The sequence below is a fragment of the Motacilla alba genome, chromosome 20, assembly GCF_015832195.1.
Source record: "Motacilla alba alba isolate MOTALB_02 chromosome 20, Motacilla_alba_V1.0_pri, whole genome shotgun sequence".
NCBI classification, from domain to species: Eukaryota; Metazoa; Chordata; class Aves; order Passeriformes; family Motacillidae; genus Motacilla; species Motacilla alba.
This window is the reverse complement of record NC_052035.1, coordinates 860,051-882,004: the sequence shown is the minus strand read 5'-3', so window position 1 is coordinate 882,004 and position 21,954 is coordinate 860,051. Positions and strand designations below refer to the sequence as shown.

The 21,954-nt window shown below is 47.5% G+C and overlaps 1 protein-coding gene across 2 annotated transcripts; it reads left to right on the top strand.

Moving 5' to 3' along the window:
* Positions 1-211: 211 nt before the first annotated feature.
* On the top strand, positions 212-19,667 carry PIGU (phosphatidylinositol glycan anchor biosynthesis class U). 2 transcript variants are annotated; one of them, XM_038159126.1, is made up of 12 exons: positions 213-443; positions 2,131-2,195; positions 3,494-3,553; positions 4,473-4,535; positions 5,807-5,916; positions 7,572-7,672; positions 9,668-9,765; positions 11,592-11,746; positions 12,267-12,410; positions 13,188-13,312; positions 15,110-15,252; positions 18,340-19,667. In XM_038159126.1, the coding sequence occupies exons 1-12, from the start codon at positions 314-316 to the stop codon at positions 18,451-18,453; spliced, it is 1,308 nt and encodes a 435-aa protein (XP_038015054.1). In that variant the 5' UTR covers positions 213-313; the 3' UTR covers positions 18,454-19,667. The 2 variants fall into 2 exon arrangements, with proteins under 2 accessions (XP_038015056.1, XP_038015054.1); XM_038159128.1 differs by lacking the exon at positions 15,110-15,252 and having other exon boundaries at positions 212-443.
* Positions 19,668-21,954: the final 2,287 nt, after the last annotated feature.

Here is a 21,954-nt window from a genome sequence, read left to right as displayed (position 1 = left end):
GATGCCACTCGAGGACAGACCCATCCCTGTCCTCCGACGGAGGAGGGGCTGTCCCTTAAGGCCGTCCTGGGCAAGGGCGACCCGAACGGGACAGCTCGGGGAACGGAAGCGGAACCCCCGCCTGGACGCTCCAAGCGCGCTCTTGCTAATTTGACCCCCCTGCCGCCGCCGTAGTTCCGAGTTCTGCCGGGAAGTGACGGCGCGAGGGCTGCTGGGGTATGTAGTCTTCCCGGGCGGGCCCGTTCATTGGCGGCGCGTTCCCCGGCGCCGCCCGGGAATCATAGCCGGCGGCAGCGGCGGAGCGCGCGCCGGGATGGCGGCCCCCTTGGTGCTGGTGGTGCTGGCGGCCGTGACGGTGCGCGCCGCGCTCTACCGCTCCAGCCTCGCCGTCTTCATCGCCGAGCGGGTCGAGGTGGCGTCCCCGCTAAACGCCTGGAAGCGAGGTGAGGCGCGGCGAGCCCGGGCCGGGGCGCTGCTGGCCGGGCCGAGCCTCGCGGGGGCGGCGCGGAGGAGGCAATGCGGCGGGACCCCCGAGCCGGGCGGGCAGGGGCTGATCCCAGCCGGGCGGCGGGCTAGAAGCGGCCCCGCGGTGAGGGCGCCCGGCTGCGCTGCAGGCAGGGCCGGGCCGTGCTCGCCCGGGCCCGAACCAGAGCTGCACGAAAGGGCCCTGAGCAGCTGTGCCCGGGAGGGGCCCCTGGGAGCCGGTGCTCGGCGGCTCCGGGGGTCGGGAGGGCCGCGCGGCTGGAGGCAGAGGCCGGGGTTGGAGCCGAGGCGTCGCGTTTCACAGCTGGCCGGGTCACCGGTGGTGTCACACGTGTACACAAACGGGCGCGACCCGCCCAGCCCAGAGCGCGTGGCTCCATCGGCCTCGGCCGGGCCCGCTGCGCTGTCCCTGCACGGGCTCCGTGCGCGGTGACAGTGCCATTGCACGGGCCGCAGTGCACTTCCCTTGGGCAGCTGGTGTCCCCGCACGTTGCCGGCCGTTCAAATTCTCTTCTGAAGGTTGAGTGAGGTCCTGGGTAATCGAGGCTTTTCAGTGATGTTCAGCTGTGTATGATCTGAGCCTTAGGAACCTTAATTTATTTTGAAGACGTCCCTTTGGTATCCAGTTACTATGCAGGTAAAGTTATTTGCAGTTTTGGGGGGAAAAGTGTGGCCAGAAGTAATAAAGGTCAAAAGTATAAGTGTATTTGGCGACCTGAGGCCTCTGCTCCATAGTATATAGCACTTCATGCTTCCTGTGCTATTGAATCTTTCTAAATACCACCTTAGAGCATCAAGGTAGGTATCTAGATAGTAAAGGGGAAAAGTGGGATCATCTTGAAAAGTCTGGGCTGTCACCATACGGGAAGCTGATGGCAGCCAGAATCTATTTCTAATACATTTCTATTTCTAACAGAAACATTTCTGTGTCACTGAACTGAGCACCTCTTGTGTTTTCCTGCGGTGTCCTGCCTGTTTGCTCTGAACAAATGGGCCATTTCCCATAGCTTCTTTCACTGCATACTGCTCAGTCCCAGGGAACCTCTGTGCTCAGGAGGGTGGAGATTCCATGGAAAAGCACCCACATGTATTGCAGGGCAAGCTGTAACTCCATGAGCACAAAGGAGCTGAATTAAGGCTATAAAATGTTGGGAAGTTTCAACAGGAGATAAAGCTTTTAGCTTTGCCTGACAATATGTGTTCATTTCTGTTCTTCACGTGTGATTTTGGACGTTTGAGGCCTCTCTACATCTAATGAAGCAAAGCAATTCAAGTTCTATATTATGTTGTGGCTGTCCTCTTGGAATTAAGTATTTCTCCAGCATAGATGCCATGTGCCACTTAATAGGTCAGTCAAAAAGAGGAGATACCATGCATGTGATTTATATAGACTTAAGTGCAAAAGATTTAATCTAGAACATTTTTAGCTGAAACAAATAAATAGGTGATGAGTGCCCATGCAGGAACGTGCACGGAGCTGCGGTGAATCTGTTCTGGCTGGCTGTTGGCTCTGGGAGGTATGGTTTCACCCATTCTATGGGTGATATTCTTAGAGTGTCAGTATTTTGAAAACTGCAGTTTTACCCTCACGGGATCTCTCACTTCCCACATTATGGGGTTCTAATGCAGGTGTTTTGTCTGTTTCAGTGGTCGAAGGATTAGCTCTGCTGGATTTAGGGGTCTCGCCGTACTCTGGAGCTATTTTTCATGAGGTTGGTTGGTTTGCATGCTGGGTTTTAAATGTGATATTCCAGTGGCGGGGGTCTTAGTTTGGCTGCTCAGGGCCTGCTCAGGGAGAAGGCTGGGGGCCTGTTTTGTCCCAGAGACTGCAGAGAACCTGAAGTTGTGTGACTTGTCTGAGCAGTGGTTACACAGTGACCAGCATGAGGAAATCCAGATAATCCCAGTGAATTCCCTGTGCAGGGGCAGGCAGTGTCATATTTGTTAGTGCATAAAGAAACTCTGAGACGGGGGGACTCTGTAATAAGTCAAATACTCTGTTCACATCCAGCTGTTCCTGTCAGCACAAGCTGGAGCAGGGACAGTGTCACTGTGAGTCTGATAGGATTTGCAAGGTATCAGCACCTGAAGTCTCTGCATTTGCAGAAATTCTAATACTAGCACAAACATGCAGTTTATTTATTCCTCATTTTGAAAACACCTTGTTCCTACAAAAGCACTTAAGCACCTACTTGTGCCCTTGAATGCCCTTACTGACATGAGGGTACACTCATACGTTGTGTCGCCTGGGGTGGAGCAGGGACTTGGTTTCCTCTGAAACTGGATTCTTTTCAATAAATTCTATTTCTTTAGACAGAATTTCTCCCAGACTGTGAAATATTCCCCCATGCTGATTTACACCATCACATTATTTTTAAACTTTTTAAAAAGAAATTTATTTTCTCACAGTGAAGGCTGAATTTGCAGCATGTAAATATAGTCCTTCCAGACTAAGCTTTTGTGTGATGGGAATAGTTCAGAAAAATACTTTTCCTCTTACTCCTAGAGTTTTTCCCTTTTAAGGTAAGAGGATGATAGGATTGTAACCCTACAGCTTTATGTTTTTAACATGCTTTCTTCTTTTTGCATTATAAAAGACACATCTAAACAGCAGGGGAACCAGCTATATAGGAAATCTTTCAAAAGTACCTGCAGACAACCTGAAAAATAAATTTTCTATTAAAAAATTATTTTCTAAAGCTGTTCTTTGTATGCTTTCTATTTAAGTCTACCACTATTGTAGTAGAATTGAAAAGTTGGAGTAGAATACAATTTTCAGAGTTGGTGGTATCTTTTATAAAGTGCATTGAGGACTTTGCAAGGAAAAAGACCAGTAAGTGTGCTTTGATTAATCACTTAGCTCTGAAATACCGGGGTTGGAGTACAGACCAAAGAAAATTACCTTTGGCAGTGTCTAGTAGAACTGCTCAACTCTGGTAGTTTGTCTCATCAAATCACCAGTATTTTATCTGGACAGTATTTGATATGGATTTCCCTTTTGCTCTTTCAGACCCCGCTGATAATCTATCTCTTTCACTTCCTAATTGAATATGCTGAACTGGTATTCATGGTAAGTGCTCATGGAAAGCTTCTCCTGAAAGGTCCCATTCAGGGAAATGCTGAGTGTGACTTTCTTTTTTCAGTCCTTCAGCCTCCCTGTAGCTCAAATTCCTGCTGAGTTGAGTCAATTAGAAAGGCAGCTTTGCCTGCACAAACCCACATTCAGGCTTTCCCCTTCTTTTACATATTCCTTCCTTTTTTGGGAGTTCCTGCTTAGATAAGTATCCCCACTCAGAAATAGGAAGGTGTCATTTTGTTTCAAATTTCAAACGTTATCTCTTCCAGGTAACAAAATACTGTGTCTCCCCAGCCTAATGCCTACGCTGCTGTTTCTGTCTGCCAAACCTCAGACGTGCAAGGAGCACAAAAGCTTCATCCCCCAAACGTCTCATGTAAATTGTTCTCAGAGTTCTTCTGCACAATTCAGAAGGACAGAGGTGCTGTAGCTGGCTGCACACAGCACCCAGTGGAGCCTCTGTGCCCAGGTTCCTGCCAGGCAGGGCTTGGGCAGAGCCAATGCCGTGTGCCCTGTGCTGCTGCCTGGGCAGTCTGGGGCAGCTCAAGGCACTGTTATGATACCCCGGTGGCCAGGTGGGTTCAACCAGTTGGGCACTGCCCTAGTGTTGCTGTGCTCCCACTACACCAGTGATTCTCTCTATTACTCCCATGAGCTGCTCTCTATGAACAATTTCTTTCCTCTTAATTTCCCATTCTCTTGTTTTGTGAATATAAATATTTTTATATAGCTCATGTCTTCAAGGTGAAGTGATGTGTAAGAGCACTGTACAAATCAGCCTTCCAAGATTTTTAAAGCTTGTGTTTTGTTCCCCTGGGCTGAGTGAGATCAGAGCTCCTTTTAAATGCTGGCCACTATATTTTTCTCCATTTGTTTGTTTTGCTTACAATCAGTCTGTCCCTTGCTTTTTTAGATAACTGATGTGCTAACTGCTGTTGCCCTTTACTTGGCAATCCAGGACTTCAACAAAGTTGTGGTAAGCTGACTTCCCAGTGTTGCTGGTCCTTTTCTCCCAGCAGATATAATTATCTTGGGCCAAAGAAAAGATGTGCCAGAGGATGTGATGTCAGGTTCTTGTTGCAGTAAATCTGGTCATATTTTAATGGTAAACAAACAGGACTGAATGTGGTAGACAACTGAGGCATTTTTAATTCTGTTGTGGCACTATTACAGTGTCTGTAGCTACACACTGAGTAGTGATCACAGCACTGTACAGTCTTCTCCAGCCTGAGTGTTCTGTCTTGGAGAGGGTTTCTTTGCGCATGAGCATGAGGTAATACACAGACTAGAAATGTGTAAAAGAAGGAATGAAACCTTCCAGCAGTTCTGAGGTGACATAGATCATTCTTGCGAGCCTGGTGAAAGTCTGATGTCAAATACTGCTCGCTCCCTTCAAATTATAAGGATGTGTATTTGGAGGTGAGTGATTCCTCCCAGCTCTCAAAGAATATTTTTTGTAAGCAGTGCTGTGCTCTTTGCAGTTCCAGAGGAGTGGGGATTAGATATCAATATCAGCAGGGGACTAAATTTTCTACAGCATCTCTGTGGTCTCCCACCAGGCTATGAGCTTGTTTCCTGTCCTCTGACTTTGAGGTTAAGGAAATAACCCAGGATAGGACTGCAGGCATGTAAGAATTCCAAATGTGAGTTACTTTGGTTGTTGAGAATTTACTGCTAGCATCTCTGTCCTTCTGTCTCACCGTAACACTAGTCAGTCAGTTCATATTTCAAATTTCTCTCTTGTGTCCATAGAGAGCCTCCTAAAACAAAAGGGATTGAAGAGAGATTTGTCGTAGAAGTATCCATGTTTAAAACAACAAAAAGTGCATGTGTATGGGGTTTGGGTTTTCAGGAGCTTGTTTGTTGAACAGTGAATTTATAAAGTTAGCTTTTCATTAGAGATCGAGAGAGGTGTTAGGAAGATTGAGTATTGGACTCTAGTGTGGTGAATTCACTGTTAGCTGTGTAAGGACATAGACACAGGTAATTAAGGAGGTTTAAACAAGTAGAAATTATCTGCTTCCTCCTGACTCTCACTTCAGTTTTTAAGTATCTGGGGAAAGATAGGAGTTTTTTCTTCTCTACAACTCCTCACATAAGTTCTAGCTCACACCAGGGGCTTGAATGTGCTCCACAGTAATAGAAATCCCAGGTAACGGGCTGAGTAATATGAAATAGAGTTACGCAAACAGTACACAATAACGGCTTTCCTATTCTGACAGTCTTTGATCATTCTCCCTTGTTCAGTTCAAAAAGCAGAAGCTCCTAATAGAACTGGATAAATATGCACCAGATGTGGCTGAACTCATCCAGACACCCATGGAGATGCACTACATCCCCCTCAAGGTAGCACTATTGTAAGTATTGCTCCTTTAGGCTGCAGTGGGCTGCTTTGGTTCCTCAGCTCTCTTTGGGGTTTATTTGTCTCATTTGGGCCTTCAAAAACTGTCAAAAGTTGGATTTCTTTCCCGCAAAAATTCTGAATTTCCTATTGGCCCTGAATACTCAGTTTGAACATGAAAGTCAGATGCATTTACATGTGCTTGTTGCCAACAAGTAAATTCACTCAGGCCCTTTGAGATGGGCTCAGCAGCAAGGTCATTATCTGGGTAACAAGAATGTTGAATCAGCACAGATCACATTCCCATTTATGTTGCCTCTATGATAATGTTATCAAAATTGATCCTATGCCTTCCAAATGGTGTCTTTTCAGAAAAGTTAGGAGAATTTTTCAGCAGCTGGACAAAACATCTGAATGTGTGCTGAATACCAAAACTTGAATATCCGAAATATCACACTTTGAATATCCCAAATTGCGGATAACGGCTAAAAGATGTTTCCATGTTGTTGTTTTATTAATTTCACGTCTCGGTGTTTTTCTATATACTAAACTTTTTTATTTCAGAAGGCTTCAACTAATATACAAGCAAGGTGCCTACTGTTACAGATTTTTTTTAATTGATATTTTGACACAAAGAAATTATCCAAATTGATCTGTATCAGAGAGAGTTCTCCATTAGATAAATTGCCATTTTTTCTTACTTTCACGTGAACTTTTTAAATGGTACAGTCCCCATGGCCAGAAGGGTAAAGTGGGTATATTGCAGACTGTTTTGTACATTGCCACAGCAAAGTTTGCATTAAATTGTACCTGTCCTGCTGTAGGCTGCCTTCTGGAAACACTGAAAAAGACAGACTGGGACTTAGAGACATAGGAAAATATAAAGAGAGAATTAGGAAATCGTCAGCCCCGTCTATTGTCTCAGATGAGTAATTTAGTTATTGACAAGGCTGATCATTACATTGTCTTACTTACTGTATTGGTAGTCCTCCAAACCTTTTTCTTTGCTCTGAACCTACTTAAATGAGATTATTGTAATTCTTATTTCCAAAAGGAGCTGGCATGCTTGCTAGCTAAAGTGTGGCTGAATTCTGGAATGTAAAGTTGTTAACAGTTTTTGTGTAATTCCAGTTAAAATACGTCAGTCTTGCATAGCTGGCTGGTTTTGTGCTCAGATAGTGCCACGGTGAAGGTAAAGGCTTGCTCTGCCACAGCAGGAGGCTGGGTTGCGGGAAACTCTGCTTATGTCTCAGATTTCTTTCCATCATGTTTTCTCCTTATTCTTCAGAAGTAGTAGGTGTGAGTAGCAGAAAAAGTTTCCTTTGGACCAAATAATCCTAGATCTGACTGAATAAACGTATAATGCTTCTGCAAAGCAAGAAACATTTTTGGTAGTCATTTTCTAGGCCAGAACTTGCATTTTGGACATCTTCCCAATGTCTCATTTCTGTAGTGGGCTCCTTGTGGCCCCTGTGTCCAAGTCTACAATCCAGAGGTCTGGTTTTCGCTTCAGGTTGAAGAACCTATTCAGATGAATTAGTTTGCTGATGAGAGGATCCCATCAAATGTAAAAAAACAAAAAGAAAAGGCAAAATGCATCTTTTTTTTTCTTTGATCATCTCTTTAATTAGATGCTCCTTTGGAGGTAACCTGAACTTTGCTCTTTTTCAGCTACCTGTTAAATCCCTACACTGTGATGTCTTGTGTGGCAAAGTCCACTTGCGCCATCAACAACTCTGTCATTGCATTCTTCATTTTAGCTACAATAAAAGGTAACACAGTGAAGAAAAAAGGGTTCTTTATGACGTTTTAGAAAGATTAGAAATGTAGCAAAACATGAATCCAGGGGGAATTTCACAGATAGGATTGCTAAAAAGATCTCAGTGAAACATGGCACAAACGGGACTGAAACAAGGTCAAAGTTCTACCTGAATTTGTGACATCAAAAGACTTTATAGTCAAGTGAAGACTTACTTTCACCTCGGTGTACCCAAGAGTTTAAAAACTGACTCCTTTTAAAACGCTAAAAACTGACTCCTTTTCCTGGTTGGCTTCGGATAGTTTTCTGTTCAGGAAGAAACACGTCTGTGTGTTGCAGAACAGAAGAGCTCTGTTGTTCTTCTTTTGTATGTCAATATGCACTTAAATGTCATACACAATTTATTTTCAAAGCTTTTCCTTGAACTTTTATTCAAAAGCAGGCATTTGCCTGCAGCTATTGTTTTTGGCTTTCACTCGCAGTTGTAAGCATGGTTTGAAATGAACTAATTAAGCTTTGGGGAAGCAGAAGCAGCAACCAAAGACCCAAAACAGCCCAGTGGAGTAGATTATGTCAGAATCACTATTTCATTCATTTTCTGCATAATGCCAGCTTTCTGTTTCTTTTGATTCCCCAGTGCAAAAATCTTTTAGCCTATGTGATTTGTAATAGTCACCTAAGTTTTAAAGAGTTCTCTGCTGGATCAGAGGAAAGGTCAGTCTGATCTTTTGTCTCCAGCAGGGCCCAGACCCAGGCACTGAAAAAAAAAAGAAAAAAAAAAAAGCTGATATAGATAAAACTATCTAAAGAAAGTTTTCCTATAATTATTGGCTAATTGAGTCAGGAGGTGTTTTAATTTAAAAGCATTTGCAGTAGCAAACAAGTGGAGTCTGTTTAGTTAAACTGATTTTTAACTGTTCGCTGATACCCTGAGACCAAAACTTTGGTCATGGATAAAACTGTCTCGTGGTTTGTCCCTGACTGGGAGTGTGGCTTTCTGGAGTTTCAGTGGGCAAAGCAAATATCAGGTTATGACGGTGATTTCTGGGAATCACTTATTTAGATCTGTGCAGAACTGAACACTGGATGGAATACAGGAGAGGGAGGTTTCTGTCAGGAGAGTGTAGTTGAAGAGAGGAGAGGCTCATCACCAGGTAACCCTTTATTTTGCCTTTCAAAGGAGGAAGCAGAGAGGAGCTCTCTGAGTGTTTGCTGTCAGCAGAGTCACAGCTGGTTCAGTTTCCTGGGTCAGGGCTCTTGCTGTCTGAGCTCTGTTTTTGCAGAGGACTTCCATTGGGTCAGTAGCTATAGCCAGGCTACTGCACTGGGTGCTTGCATTTTTTTATTGTTTAACCTGAGATCTTTTGGACATTATTTTTGTTATTGGCTGATATTTCTGTTGTATTTCTGTTATTAATTGAGAAATGTGAGTGCTCAACACTGAGACACCTCAAATAAAGCTGCCTCAATAAAGACATGTATACTTACAAAATCACTTGGAAAAGTTGTGCCAATCTTTTCTGTGTCTCAGTTTTGGTATCAGTAAAGCAGAGCTAATGCTACTCCACTCCTTCAGTGCAGACTTTGCTTGCTGTCTTGCACACAACTTTGCTGAGGCTGCAACGCATTCTGGTGATGAGGTTATCCAGCAAGCCCAGTATGGCAGTTCTTACATACAGATATGACTTAAGTGAATACATTCCCATGCATTAACAGCAGCTAGCATGGACTTTATACAGACTGAATTATGTAAATCTCTTTCTGTGTGTGAATGACAGGAGATATAAATCAGCCAGTGGTTCGTTCTTATGGAATGAGTAATTCTCCATTCAAAATGTCATTAACAAGAGGACACCCTGCAGGATACATTCTGCTGAAAACTCCTTTAGGGGGTGTCCTGATACTTGTGAATCCCCTGCAGAGGGTTATGAGTTTCTTCCCATTTAGACTTCCTGTCTGTATGGCTGTTTATGCTACAAGTTCCTTATAAACTTTTTTTTCTTTGCAGGTAGTGCCTTCCTCAGTGCTGTGTTCCTGGCCTTAGCAACATATCAGTCACTCTACCCTCTCACACTGTTTGCTCCAGCACTGCTTTACCTTCTACAGGTAGGTGATTTCTAACTCTTGGCACCTGTTGCCTTCTTATAGCTGTGCAGGGACAGTCCTGGGGACGGAAGTCAGACAAGTGCAGAGTTTCAAAAGAAGTGACTCTTCTCAAGCCGTGGCAGGTTTGAACCCTGAATAGGAATGCCTGTGTTTGGAGAGAAGGGAGCAGGAAGTCTGCAGAACTGGGTGGTATTTAGCTTGCCTAAACTAAGTGCTGTTCTTTGTGTTGTGTGAGCAGCAATGAGGGGCTCAGACCCAGAGAAGTTAAAAAATGCTGGTTTGGGGTTTAATGGCAAAAGGCATGTTCTGGAAAGAGGCTGGTTTTCCTTTCTCCCTCTCCATTAACAAGACCCTGAATCCCACCAGGGCTGCCCTTGCTAATTTTATCCTGCTTTGGCAACAAGGTGAGGCTGTGATGGCAGCAGAGGCTCAGTTCACTTCACAGATCACTTTGTGATAATGTTTAGTATTTGAAATTCTTACGATTCTGAATGATGCTGCTGTGCATTTCACCAGTCCTTTTTTGTTGCTTCTGATGGTGATGCTTATACCTTATCTTTACTTAACTAGCCTGTTCTCAAATCTCTGAGCTTGCAGACAGAATGGGAGTCAGTTCTAATAAATTTTCTTGCTCTGACATGAATGTCTCTTACTTTTTTTCAGAAATTTAATTATTATTAGTCTTTACAGGAGAAGAACTGTGGAGTCAGTGTTGCTTTTTCAGTTTGATGAATTTTAGGAGAATTTATATCTTTAATATTTTAGCCTCATTTGTTCTTTTTTAACTTTAGTCAAAGTAAATTGTGAGTGAAGTGCAAGCATTGTACTTTGAATTCACAAACAATAATACAACACAAACACAATAAATGCTTTGATATGTGATTGCCTAATTTGCAACTGTAAAAGGCAGTCATGCCAATGTGTGTCCTTTTATCTAAATTTGTAAATGAACTTTCCTGCTTTCTTTGTACAGAATTAAATCATTTTTCTCCTGCTCTTTTCAACCTGTCCTGCCAAAATTTCTGGTAATGTTGCTTACATTGTCCCAGCAAGTGACATAAAACCCACCACAACTAAGAAAACCCAAAGCCCACAGCAGCCGGGGCAGGTTCTCTGCACATCTCCTGTCACTGCAAACCCCAGGGCCAAATGGAAAAGCCACATCGCTGACCTGGAGCTGCAGAATGCTGAGCGATTCCCAAAGGTGTTGGCCCCTGTGTGTAGTTGTCTGTACACAGGCAGTCAGGAGACTTGATGGAGTGAGATACTCCTGTCATGTGACAAGGACATGTGGCAGTGGCAGGACTTTGTCTGAGAAAGCCAGCTTTCAGAGGGGCTCCTTTGCGCTTAGGAACTCGGTGGATGTCCTCTTGCCCTGATTTCAGCAGAGCAGGAGTGCCAGGCCAAGTGGTGGTGCCGCAGGATGGGGGTTCTGGAGCAGAGCTTTCGGTCACCCCCTGCAGTGGGGTTGTGCAGGAGAAGACAGGCACCAGTGCGGTATTGCAAACGTCTGAGGTACCAGTGCAGCTGTGAGGAGGGGTGTAAATATTACACCTGCGTGTGTGCTCACACACGGGACTCACTGCAAGCAGAAATTATCAGCTTTGCTACTGTATTTTCAAACACAGCTCTGGGAGTGCATGCAATGTGTGTAACTTAATTGGCTAGAGTGAAGAACAACAAGCAAATTGTGCTTGAAAGCTGCTCCTTTAAATGCCATAGTGCCAATGTTTGATGCTTTCTTTCATCAATTTAAAATGGTGTTCTGAGCACTCACACTTTTTTGTGGCTCTCCCCCTGATGAGGTGCTTCTGTTTCTCTTTCAGCGCCAGTTCATACCTATCAAACTGAAAAGCAAAAGTTTCTGGCTCTACACCATGCAGTATGCATCCCTGTACCTGTGCAGCCTGGTGGTGATCATCTGCCTTTCATTCTTCCTGCTCAACTCCTGGGATTTTATCCCATCTGTTTATGGGTTTATGTAAGTATAAGGATTCTTACTGACGGTGTTCTGTCTGGCCCCACCCTGCCCACACAGATTGTTTCTTGCCCATCACACACAGGTGTGTGCTTGACCCAGGAAGTGTGTGGTCTGTGATTTACTGGCAATGCAATAAAAGAAGGAATATGTGGAGGAAAGCAGCCATTAGCCAGCTCCAACTTTTGTTAAATAAATAATAGCAAAAATTAAATATAGGAGTGTTTTCCACTGAGTGATTGGAAATGGATTTGGTTGTTGAGCTACCGTGGCTGTGAGATATTCCTCTCTGGAGAACTATCTTCTTGAGAATGGTTTCAGTCCTACTCAGGATTGAATTCAAGATTCCTCAGCAGGATTTCAGCCTGCTCTCCCATGTTTTCATCCATTTGGTTTCTCTTTCATGGATTTACGATTTAGGACCTACATCCAGTAGCACACAATGATTAATTAATGCAACGGAAGCAAGACAGGGAAGAACAGCCGTTCAAAAATTTACCACGACTTTCTTTTCAAATTTCAGCCTTTCTGTTCCAGACCTGACACCCAATATTGGCCTTTTCTGGTACTTCTTTGCAGAGATGTTTGAACACTTCAGTCTTTTCTTTGTGTGTGTGTTTCAAATCAATGTGTTCTTCTACACCATTCCCTTGGCAATAAAGTTAAAGTAAGTATGAATGTGTTTCTCTACCAGTTTTTTTTACTCTTAAGTTATCCAGGGGATGCCTCTAAGGCTGAAGGTGGATGTCTTAACCTACAAGTCTGAAAAAGATTTTTAACAGGTCTTATCCTCCTCATCTCCCATAGTTTCAGCTCTTCAGTTTCAGTTTCTCTTAAATAGAGTGACTTGGGCTCTGCAGTGGAACTCTGTGTTGCAAGCATCAACAGAGGCAGCAGAAATGGAGGCTGTACAAGTACCAGCATAAGACACTGTAGTCAGAAAGCAAGAACTGGCTGGAACTTCCAGCTCTTCATTGTCAGAAAAAATGTGGAAACTTGGGGACTTTTCTCTCTGACTTTGACTGACTTCTTTCTGATAAAAACACCCATTAACACACCTGGATTCTCAGTGAACTTGTCCTTTGGCTTGCACTGGATAGATCAGGTGTACCGGAGGGATAACTGTGGGCTTCTCCAGATTACCATCAGAGGGCAGGTGCTAATTGCTTCTGGTGAATAAGGCAGAGCTGGAAAGCACACTGCAGGTGTAAATGTGCACTGAGGTTGCTGGGTGAGGGCTGTGGCAGATGTGCCTCCCCTGACCCTGCTGCTCTGCAGGGCAGCTCCATCCACCCCACCCAGCATTCGGAGCCTAGTCTGGAGAGAACAGGGCTGCAGGAGCCTCTTTGAGCCTGTCCTGTTGCACATCTGTGCCCTTGCTGATATTCATTTGCAGTTTCCAGAGGCCCTACTGCATCCTCTTAGCCTTTGTTTTCCTTTCCAGGGAGCACCCTGTGTTCTTCCTGTTTGTCCAGCTCGCCATCATTTCTATCTTCAAGTCCTATCCCACCGTGGGAGATGTTGCACTGTACATGGCCTTCCTTCCAGTCTGGAGCCATCTTTACAGATGTAAGTTCTTTGTGCTTGATCATTATTTATCTGGAATGTAAAAGGGCTTGCCAAATAATTAAATTAAATTGTCACCACAAAACCAAACCAGACCCAAGTTCATAGGCCCTCATGGCCTCCATGGGATGTCTAGAATGAGGCTGGATTTTGGAGGTTTTTTCCCTCTGGTGATTCAGTCTCTAACATGTCTTTAGGACTGGGGTTGAAATTGGTCAAGGAGGGAATTTTCACTTGTACCTTATCTTCCCCCTCTCTCCAACTTGTTCTGAAGATTATTTTTTTTATAAGAGCTTTTTGTAGTCCTGCATCCTCCAGATGCTTCACTCCCATTTAAGGTTGTGTAATTTGAGCAGTGCTCCTGCATTTGGCGACTCCTCCAGCCTTAAAGTGCTGAATCTTGCAGTTGTGCTTTGTTTTGTATCTGCTTGTTTGCTTAGAGTGAAAGTAACTGAGTTACTCCAAGCAGTTGTCCAGACTTTCTTAAATGCTTCAAAAAGACCCTGTTTAGCTCCTGAAATCACAGAGAGCTTCCTGTGGATTCTCAGGCTCAGTCTATAGAACCTGTTTCCATGGGGAGATTTGGAAGTGTTGTGTTTTTTTCACATTTCTTGCTTAAACCAACTGCTTTGACCAACCCCGCCAGCTTGTCCAGGCCTTTCACTGCAGCCTTCTCCAAGCCAGGCCAAGTGTGTTCATGGACAGCTCACGTGCCTCTTGTAGGAGACATAAACAGCAGACCTGGAGACCCATCTGCTCTGTGGGTTTCAGAGTCAGGAGAGCTGAGCTCACTCACAGCAGCTGTGATCAAACAGGGCAGGAATCCCCAGGCTGGTCCTGAGCACATCACAGCTGTAGCAGGTGATGAACTTCTGAAAGTGCTTGCTCAGCGTAGTTCAGTTCCACATTCCAAACATGCAGGGAGAGGGACAATCATCTGTCACAGGCTCCCTCCTTGCAGTGTGTGAACAGACCTACTGAGCAAGAAATTTAAAATAGGTGGGAAGAGGTTTGGATGCAACAATGCTCCCAAAACATCATCTGCCCTCAGCTGCAGGGCATGGGCTGAGCTGCAGCCAAGTACAGCAGCACAAGTGTCAGGATGGATTGCAGCACTGCTACCAAAGGACAGGCATAAGCACTTCACAGAAAACAAAACCTCTCCTGGCCTGGTAGTTCCCAGCTCTTTTAGACAAAGTTGTGTTTGGTTTTTGTCCACCTGACACATACTCAGGCAGACTCCTGGATTCTTGCACCTCCCCATGTCATGTGTCTGTCAGTGCATTTGGCCTGTATGAGTTTCTTCCTTTTATGGTGCTTTCATTTCCTTGCCACCTCCCAAGAAAGTATCTTGTCCTATAACCCACAGATTCATTTTTTCCTTTATCATTAGCTTGATGAGGCAAGGGATTAAACTGCTCTGCTTTCCAAATTGGGGTGCTGCTGGCAAGGCCCCTTTGCAGGCTGCTGGTTACTGTAGTGTAGATACCAAAAAGCCAAAGTCATCCAAGAAAGAGTGTTTGGAAGCAGGACCTAGAAGGAAAGAGCTACAAATGGGGATTTCACAAATCATTTCACAATTTCACAAAAAGACAGAAGTGTTTATTTTGAAGGGAAATATAGTGGATTTCTTATAACCACTATCCAGGAAGTTACTAAAGCAACCTGTGGAAGGTTATTGGAGGAAAGTATGTCTTGGCAAGTGCCTCTCCCCCCCCACACACCCCAAATACCATTGCTGGTTGTGTGACCATGACTGCTCAGTAATACATCATTTTAACAGCTGGTTTTCTTTTACAGTCCTCCGGAACATCTTCATCCTGTCATGTGTACTCATTTTCTGCTCCTTCCTGTTCCCTGTTCTGTGGCATCTATGGATTTATGCAGGAAGTGCCAACTCCAATTTTTATTATGCCATCACGTTGACTTTCAACATAGGGCAGGTCAGTAGAGTGAGGCAAATGAAGCTGCACTGTGGGCAGGCTGCTGGATGGGGTGGCCTGTCAGCAGCAGTGAATCCTGCAGGGTGGGGCTAGCTCTCTGCATCCTGTGTGGTCCTGCATAGCAGCTTCCTGGCTCTCCTCCTGGATTATGCCTGTACCTCAACCCCTGGCACACTAATGGGAAAGAGTTCTTGTGGTGTGAGCTGTGGCTTAACAATCCAGCCCAGCTGACTGCAGGTTCTGTGCTCTGTTGCTGATGGCCAAGGAAAAGCATCCCAATATGGCAGGACCAAGCACAAGTGAATGGAGAAAGAGAGCTAAAAGGGGAAATGGAAAAACCTCAGGGCAGTAGCAGTGGGGCCAGAAAACAGACAAATGAGACCTGCCCGTGCTCAAGGGCATGGCACCAGTTTTTCTGAGACATGGGCAGCACGTGCAGGGTCCCAGTGATGCCAGGACTTACCTTCCCTGCCTTTCCTGCAGCCATTCTGGTACATGACTTCCACTGGCCTTAGGGAAAGCAGAGCTTAGCACTCTTGAAGGGTGGAACTCAGTGTACACAGGTGCTACAACCTTTTGTAAGTCCTTTCTCTTCTCTGTGCTGCTTGTCATGTACCTGAGCCCTGGGGCAGTTTGACGTGTGGGTGAGCAGAGCGTTCATTTCATGTTAAAGTTGCCTTTAGTTTAAATGTGCCTCAGCCATTTATGCTTGTCTGCTTCTCCTAAAGCCAGGGGAACTTTTGCCCCTTTGGCCAGGGGCAAAAAAATCACCAACTCTTACCCTTGATTAATGGGGAAAACACTTACTTGGTAAAACCAAAAGAGACACAGGCTGAGAGGGAGAATAGAGATTCTGCTAAGAGTGGCTGATAGAAAACTGGGAGTGGTTCATTACAGGTCCTGCTATGGAATGAAAGGAATACTAAAACTTTATCTAGAAATACTAAAACTTTAACTAGAAATAGCAGGTGTTGATCTTCTAAGAGGTTTTATTTCCTACCTGAGAAAATCATAGCAGGTCCCGCAAGGTCTTGTGCTCTGTGTAAATGCAGACAGCAAGTCTCTTGTCTGATTTCCTTGTGAGAAAGACCTAGCCCTCATCCCCACCTCAGCTCTTTCTTTTCCCATTTAGATATTTGCAGAGAAGCTTAGGTAGAGGTAAAACCACCTGCACTGACAGAGCCTGTCAGCAGTGCAGCAAAGCAAGCAGATCCTGGCTGTTTGGGCCGACCCTCTCCTTGGGTCTGTTCTCCTTCACACTTTCTCCCCTGATCTCAGCAGTCTGCAGGCCTGTTTGTCTTTCCCTTGCTCTGCACCTGCTCCTCCATCCCCTCCTGTCCTGCCATTGAGCCTCTGCAGCAGCTGCTGTGTTTTTCTGTGCTGTATTGCACAGTAACCCAGGCAGGCTCTGACTGTTCCTCCCTCTGTGCCCTTAGCACTGCCACATACTTCAGGTGACCTAGTGCCAAAGGGATGCTTTAAGTGGCATCTGCACACTAGGACAGGAGGACAATAACTACCAGCTCGGGCTGGCACTGAAAAGGTTTTCCACTCTAGTTACATGCTTCTGTTTCCAGATGGAGGAAGGCAGCAGTCCTGTGGGAAGGTCATGCTGCAAGAGGCTAAGTGACAAATGGCACTACTGAGCCAGCAGGTCTCTGCCACAGCCCAGTCTGCCCCAGCAGTGGCAGCTTCCCAAGGTTGCAGCTTTAGAGAATCCACTGTCACCTATTCCTGCCATCTCAAGGCCCCCAGGTGTGGGAACAGTCCCACCATGTGTCTCACTGCTGCCAAACGTGTCCTGGCTCGGGGCACAGTGGCTGGAAAGGCCCTGGGGGTGCTGCTCAACAGCAGCTAAACAAGAGCCTGGTGTGCCCAGGTGGGCAAGAGGCCAATGACACCTGGCCTGTACCAGCCATGGGGTGGCAGCAGGACCAGGGCAGTGACTGTCACCTGTGCTGGGCACTGGTGAGGCACCTCAAGTGTTGTGTCCAGTTCTGGCCATCTCTGTTCAGGAAGGACATTACAGGGCTGGAACATGTCCAGAGAGGGGAACTGAGCCCCAGGAGCAGCCGAGGTGGGCTCAGGCTGGAGAAAAGGAGGCTCAGGGGGGAACCTTGTCACTCTGCAACTCCCTGACAGGAGGGTGCAGCTGGGGGGATCAGACATCAGACTCTGCTCCCAGGGAACAGGGACAGGATGAGAGGAAACGGCCTCAAGCTGTGTCAGGGGAGGTTCAGGTTGGACATTAGGAGGAATTTCTTCACAGAAAATATGGTCAGGCATTGGAAGGGGCTACCCAGGGAGATGGTGGAGTCCCACCCCTGGAGCTGTCCAGAGAATGCCTGGATGTGGCACTCAGTGCTCTGGGCTGGGTGACATGGTGGGGGATCAGTCAAAGGTTGGACTTGGTGATCTCAGAGGTCTTTCCAGCTAAAATGACCCTGTGATTCGGGGACAACACTTGGATAGAAGGAGTCCTGTGGGTGCAGCTGAGATGCCTGTGCAGTTGTGGCACAGCTGGACCTGCCATTGTCATACATTTTGGCCAGTTAATGGAGCTACTGTATGCAAGTCTCCCTTGGTTTAACATGGCAAAGGGGGTGGACAGAGTGTTCCCAAGGTCACAGTGACTCCTCCAGCAGCATGTGCTGCACAGCCCAGGAGCTGCTTAATCCCGGACAGGGTCTGTCACCCTCTTTATTCCTTGCTCTGAAGTGTGGGAGGATAGAATAGAGATGGTCTAGAAAGTAATTTTACCCCTAAGGAGTTGCCGCTGGGCCAATTATCAAAAATGAGCAGAAGGCCTAACTTCAACAGGCCACAGCTGTAACTAATAAGAACAATAGGAGCTATAAAAGAGTGGGTTGGCTTGTTAAGAGAACATGCCCCGAAGCAGGAAGGGAACTGGAGTCAGTCAGTCAGTTACCTGGTGAGAGAGAAAGGGTGTGCTCAGAGGAGCTGCTCACCAGAAAACACCAAAAAGGTACGAAACTTTTGTAATAAAGAGATGATAGTATAAAATTCCTGTTACATGTATGGCAACACTGAAGCACCACTGATGTGTCTGAACATCTCACTCCACAGATCCTGCTCATCTCGGATTATTTCTATGCCTTCCTCCGGCGGGAGTACTACCTCACTCATGGGCTCCACCTAACAAGGCAGGACGGGACAGAGGCCATGCTGGTTTTGAAATAAGGACTGTACCACCATTTCCTGGGACGTGGGCCACTCCGAGGAACATGCAAAGCTTGGGGTACATGGGGTGGGTGGGGAAGGTTCCCTGAATGAGGTCTGATTTTGGGAATGATACCTACTGAAAGAAAGGGCTGAGGTTCTGGGAATAACCCCCTGAGCTGCAGGCTCAGCACAGACTGTCAGAGCTGCAGTGCCTCCCCCCTCAGCTGTGCTTTTCACTTCGACCTCAGCCGTCGCCTCTGGGCAGTCCAGCAAGAGCAGGAACGTCTGAGCAAAACCCAGGGCTGCAGCTCAGACCATGAACTGTTTTCCACCATTGCTTCTTGGAGATGTTTGCTTCTCTGGGGATCTTCCCCTTTACTGCTTTGACCAATAACGCTCCTGCTTGGCACGAGGCAGTCTCTGGGTACCTGGTGCCCCAGTCCTGGCTGCAGATTCCATTTCTTGGTGGTTCTGCTGTTGAGGGATCTGGAAGAATCCCATGTGCCTGGTCACAGTGGGTGCTGTGAAAGGGTGGGTGACCAAGGATGATGACCTTGGACAACAGCTGGAGCTGCCACACCTGGTAACCTCAGCACTCAAACTCAAGTAGGAACCAGAACTGAGATGGGATCAGGAGCAAGGTGGGTACCAGGTAACTGCTCTATCCCATTGGAGCAACACAACCGTGCCAGGAGCTACACAGAGGCATTGCAGGTCTCAGAGGGAATACTACTGAGGAGATGGACTCCCACTGCTCCCAGTTTCTGTTGGGTGACAAAGCCTGGGCCGGTGCTGGGCTCACACTGTGCTGCTGTGATCACTTAGAGCAGCAGCTGGGACCAGGAGTGTCACAATCTCCCTGTAAGGCCCCAGACCAAATCCAGGAGGAGTCTCAGCCACTGCTGTTACGGAGTTGGAGTTGTTCCACAGCTGCTTATCACTACTGGATCTGCACTTGTCTGTGTCACCCCTGTGCCAGTCAGTGCTGGGCTCAAGGCTGTGCACAGGGGCTCCCTTCAATCAGTTCCCCTGGTCCCCCCCACTCCTCTCTGTACTCAGACCTGCTCACCTTGGAGCTGCTGCTGCTGCCCCCTGAATGTGACACTCCGGGGTGAAGCCACCAGCTCTGCTGGCTGTGCATGGCACTGAGATGCAGTGACCGGAGTGTGACAGCCGCCTCCGGCATCACCGCTGCTCCCACGGGACAGCCGCAGGGTTGGGAATGTGACATGGAGACCTGGTATACCGAGCAGCCGATAGATGGATGTGCCCAGGCAGGTGTGTAAAGACATCTTTCTTTCTGGACAATTCAAACTTTTGCCTTACTGTACTTCTGCCAGCGCTTTGGGGGTGGAGCCGGGCCCGGCGGGAGCCTCCGGCCGGCAGGGGCACGGCCAGGAGCGAAATAAACTGTGCGAGTTTTGGACACCTCGTGTGCTCTGGCTGTGGGGGCTGGAGGGTGAGGGCGGTGTGGAGGCACTGAGAGTCACAGGTGGGAGGGGATCTAAAAGCAAACGGGGTGGGGGGGAAACAAGTGACAAAAAATGAAACAGGTCTGTGGGGCAGGCTGAAACAGCCCGGCTTTAGGGCAGGTGACCCGGCTGTGGGCAGTGCCCTGTGCTGTGCAGCAGCTGCCTTTGTTCCTGGGGCTGTGCCCGCTCCCAGCCCACTGCGCTGGCGCTCTCTGGGTGTCCTGAAGGAGCAAGTCCCAAATTTGGACTCAAGCAGTCCTGAGGAAGGTGGTGGGGTCAGCACTGGGGCAGGGGACAAGCAAGGGTAGAGACAGCAGGGCCAGGGGAGGGACAAGGAGCATGGTCAAGGGTAGGGAAAAGGAAAGGGCAGAGGTAGGGGCAGGGGCAAGGACAGGGAGAATGAAGGGGTAAAGGGACAGGGCAGGGGTAGGCACAGCGTCAAGGACAGACTGAATCAGGGTCAGGGGTATGGAAGAGTGGGGCCAGGAGCAGAGATGGGGCAGGGACAGAAGCACTGGCAGGGGCAGGGGCAGGGATTGCCATGCTAAGGCAACTCGGGCAGGGACTGGGAGCCCTGTCCTGGCTCCTGACCAGGGTCTCAGAACATTTTTGGGGCCACCAGAACTGCCTAGTCCCCACCAAGTGTTGTCAGTGACCAAATGCCAGGCACCAGGAACCCCCAAACTCCCACTGCTATCTAAGGCTGATGGGGACAACATGGCGGACACCCACCAGGGCTGCAGTGGGCCTGCTGTGGAGAGGAGGAACAACCCAAAAATGCCTGGACTGGGCCCAGGGCTAGGCATCAAGGCCATTGTGCCACTAGGCAAGGCACAAAGGAAGTCCTGATCTGACATAAATGAAGGCTCACAGCCAGGCTGAGTGGTTTGGGGGTGTCATCAGTGAGAAGGGGCTGCAATGGGGCAGTGCATCTCTTCCCTGGTCTGCAGGGGCTTCTCCAGAGGCACCTGAGGCTGGCAGGTCCCTCAGCCAGCGACTCCCTCCCTGAGCTGCCAGTCCCAAGCTGGCTCTGTCAGAGTGAGGGTCATTTGCCACCAGGGCCTCCTGTACTGGGTTTATGTGTCCAGGTTTTGGTAGTGGGGTGGCTAGAGGAGTGGCTTCTGTGAGAAGCTGCCAGAAATTTCCCCTGTGTCTGGCAGAACCAACTCCAGATGGCTCCAGGATGGAGCCACTGCTGGCCAAGGCCCAGCCCAGCACAGCTGGTGGTGATGCCTCGATGCCTCGATTTAAGCACAAGAAAAAAGTCACTGCACGGATGTATTTGCACTCAGAGAAGAGCAGAGTGAAAATACATGAGAGGAACAGTCGTGCACACACACAAGGCAGGAGGAGGAGCTGGAGCTACATCAGGAGCGGGAGCTGGGATTCCCCTGGGATTCTGTGGGGAAGCCCATGGGGAGGCAGCTGTGCCCCTGCAGCCCATGGAGGGCCTGGGGCTGCAGAGATCCACCTGCACCCAGAGCAGGGGTAGGATTGCCACTCCTTTCCCTGAGCAGCAGCAAAAACAGCAGGTGATGAACTGATCATAACCCCTATTCCACATCTCCCTGCACTGCTGGAGGGGTGGAGGCAGAGCTGGGAAGGAGGGAGGTGTGGGGAAGGTGTTTCTAAGGTCTTATTTTACTTCTCATTATCCTGCTCGGATTTTGTTAGTAATAAATTGAATTAATATCTCTAATTCAAGTCTGTTTTGTCCTGAAAGTATTTGATGAGGGATCGCACCTAGTCCTTAACTCATGAATTTTTTGTGGTATTCTCTCAGCCCTGCCCAGCTGTGGAGGGCAGTAAGAGAGGCTTTGGCAGGTGCCTGGTGTCCAGCCAGTGTCACCCCACCACAGAGGTGTTGGCAGTTGCCACAACCATTGCAACAGTTGTGTTGCAAAGAGCAACTCTGCATGGGCTGCCCTGGCGATGCTAAAACAAGGGCAGCCTCTGGCCTCGGGGCTCTCCGCTTGGTTCCAGGTGACAGCCGGGGTGCAAAAGTGGTGACAGCCACTGGCCACCACGCATCTGGCTGGAGGGGGAT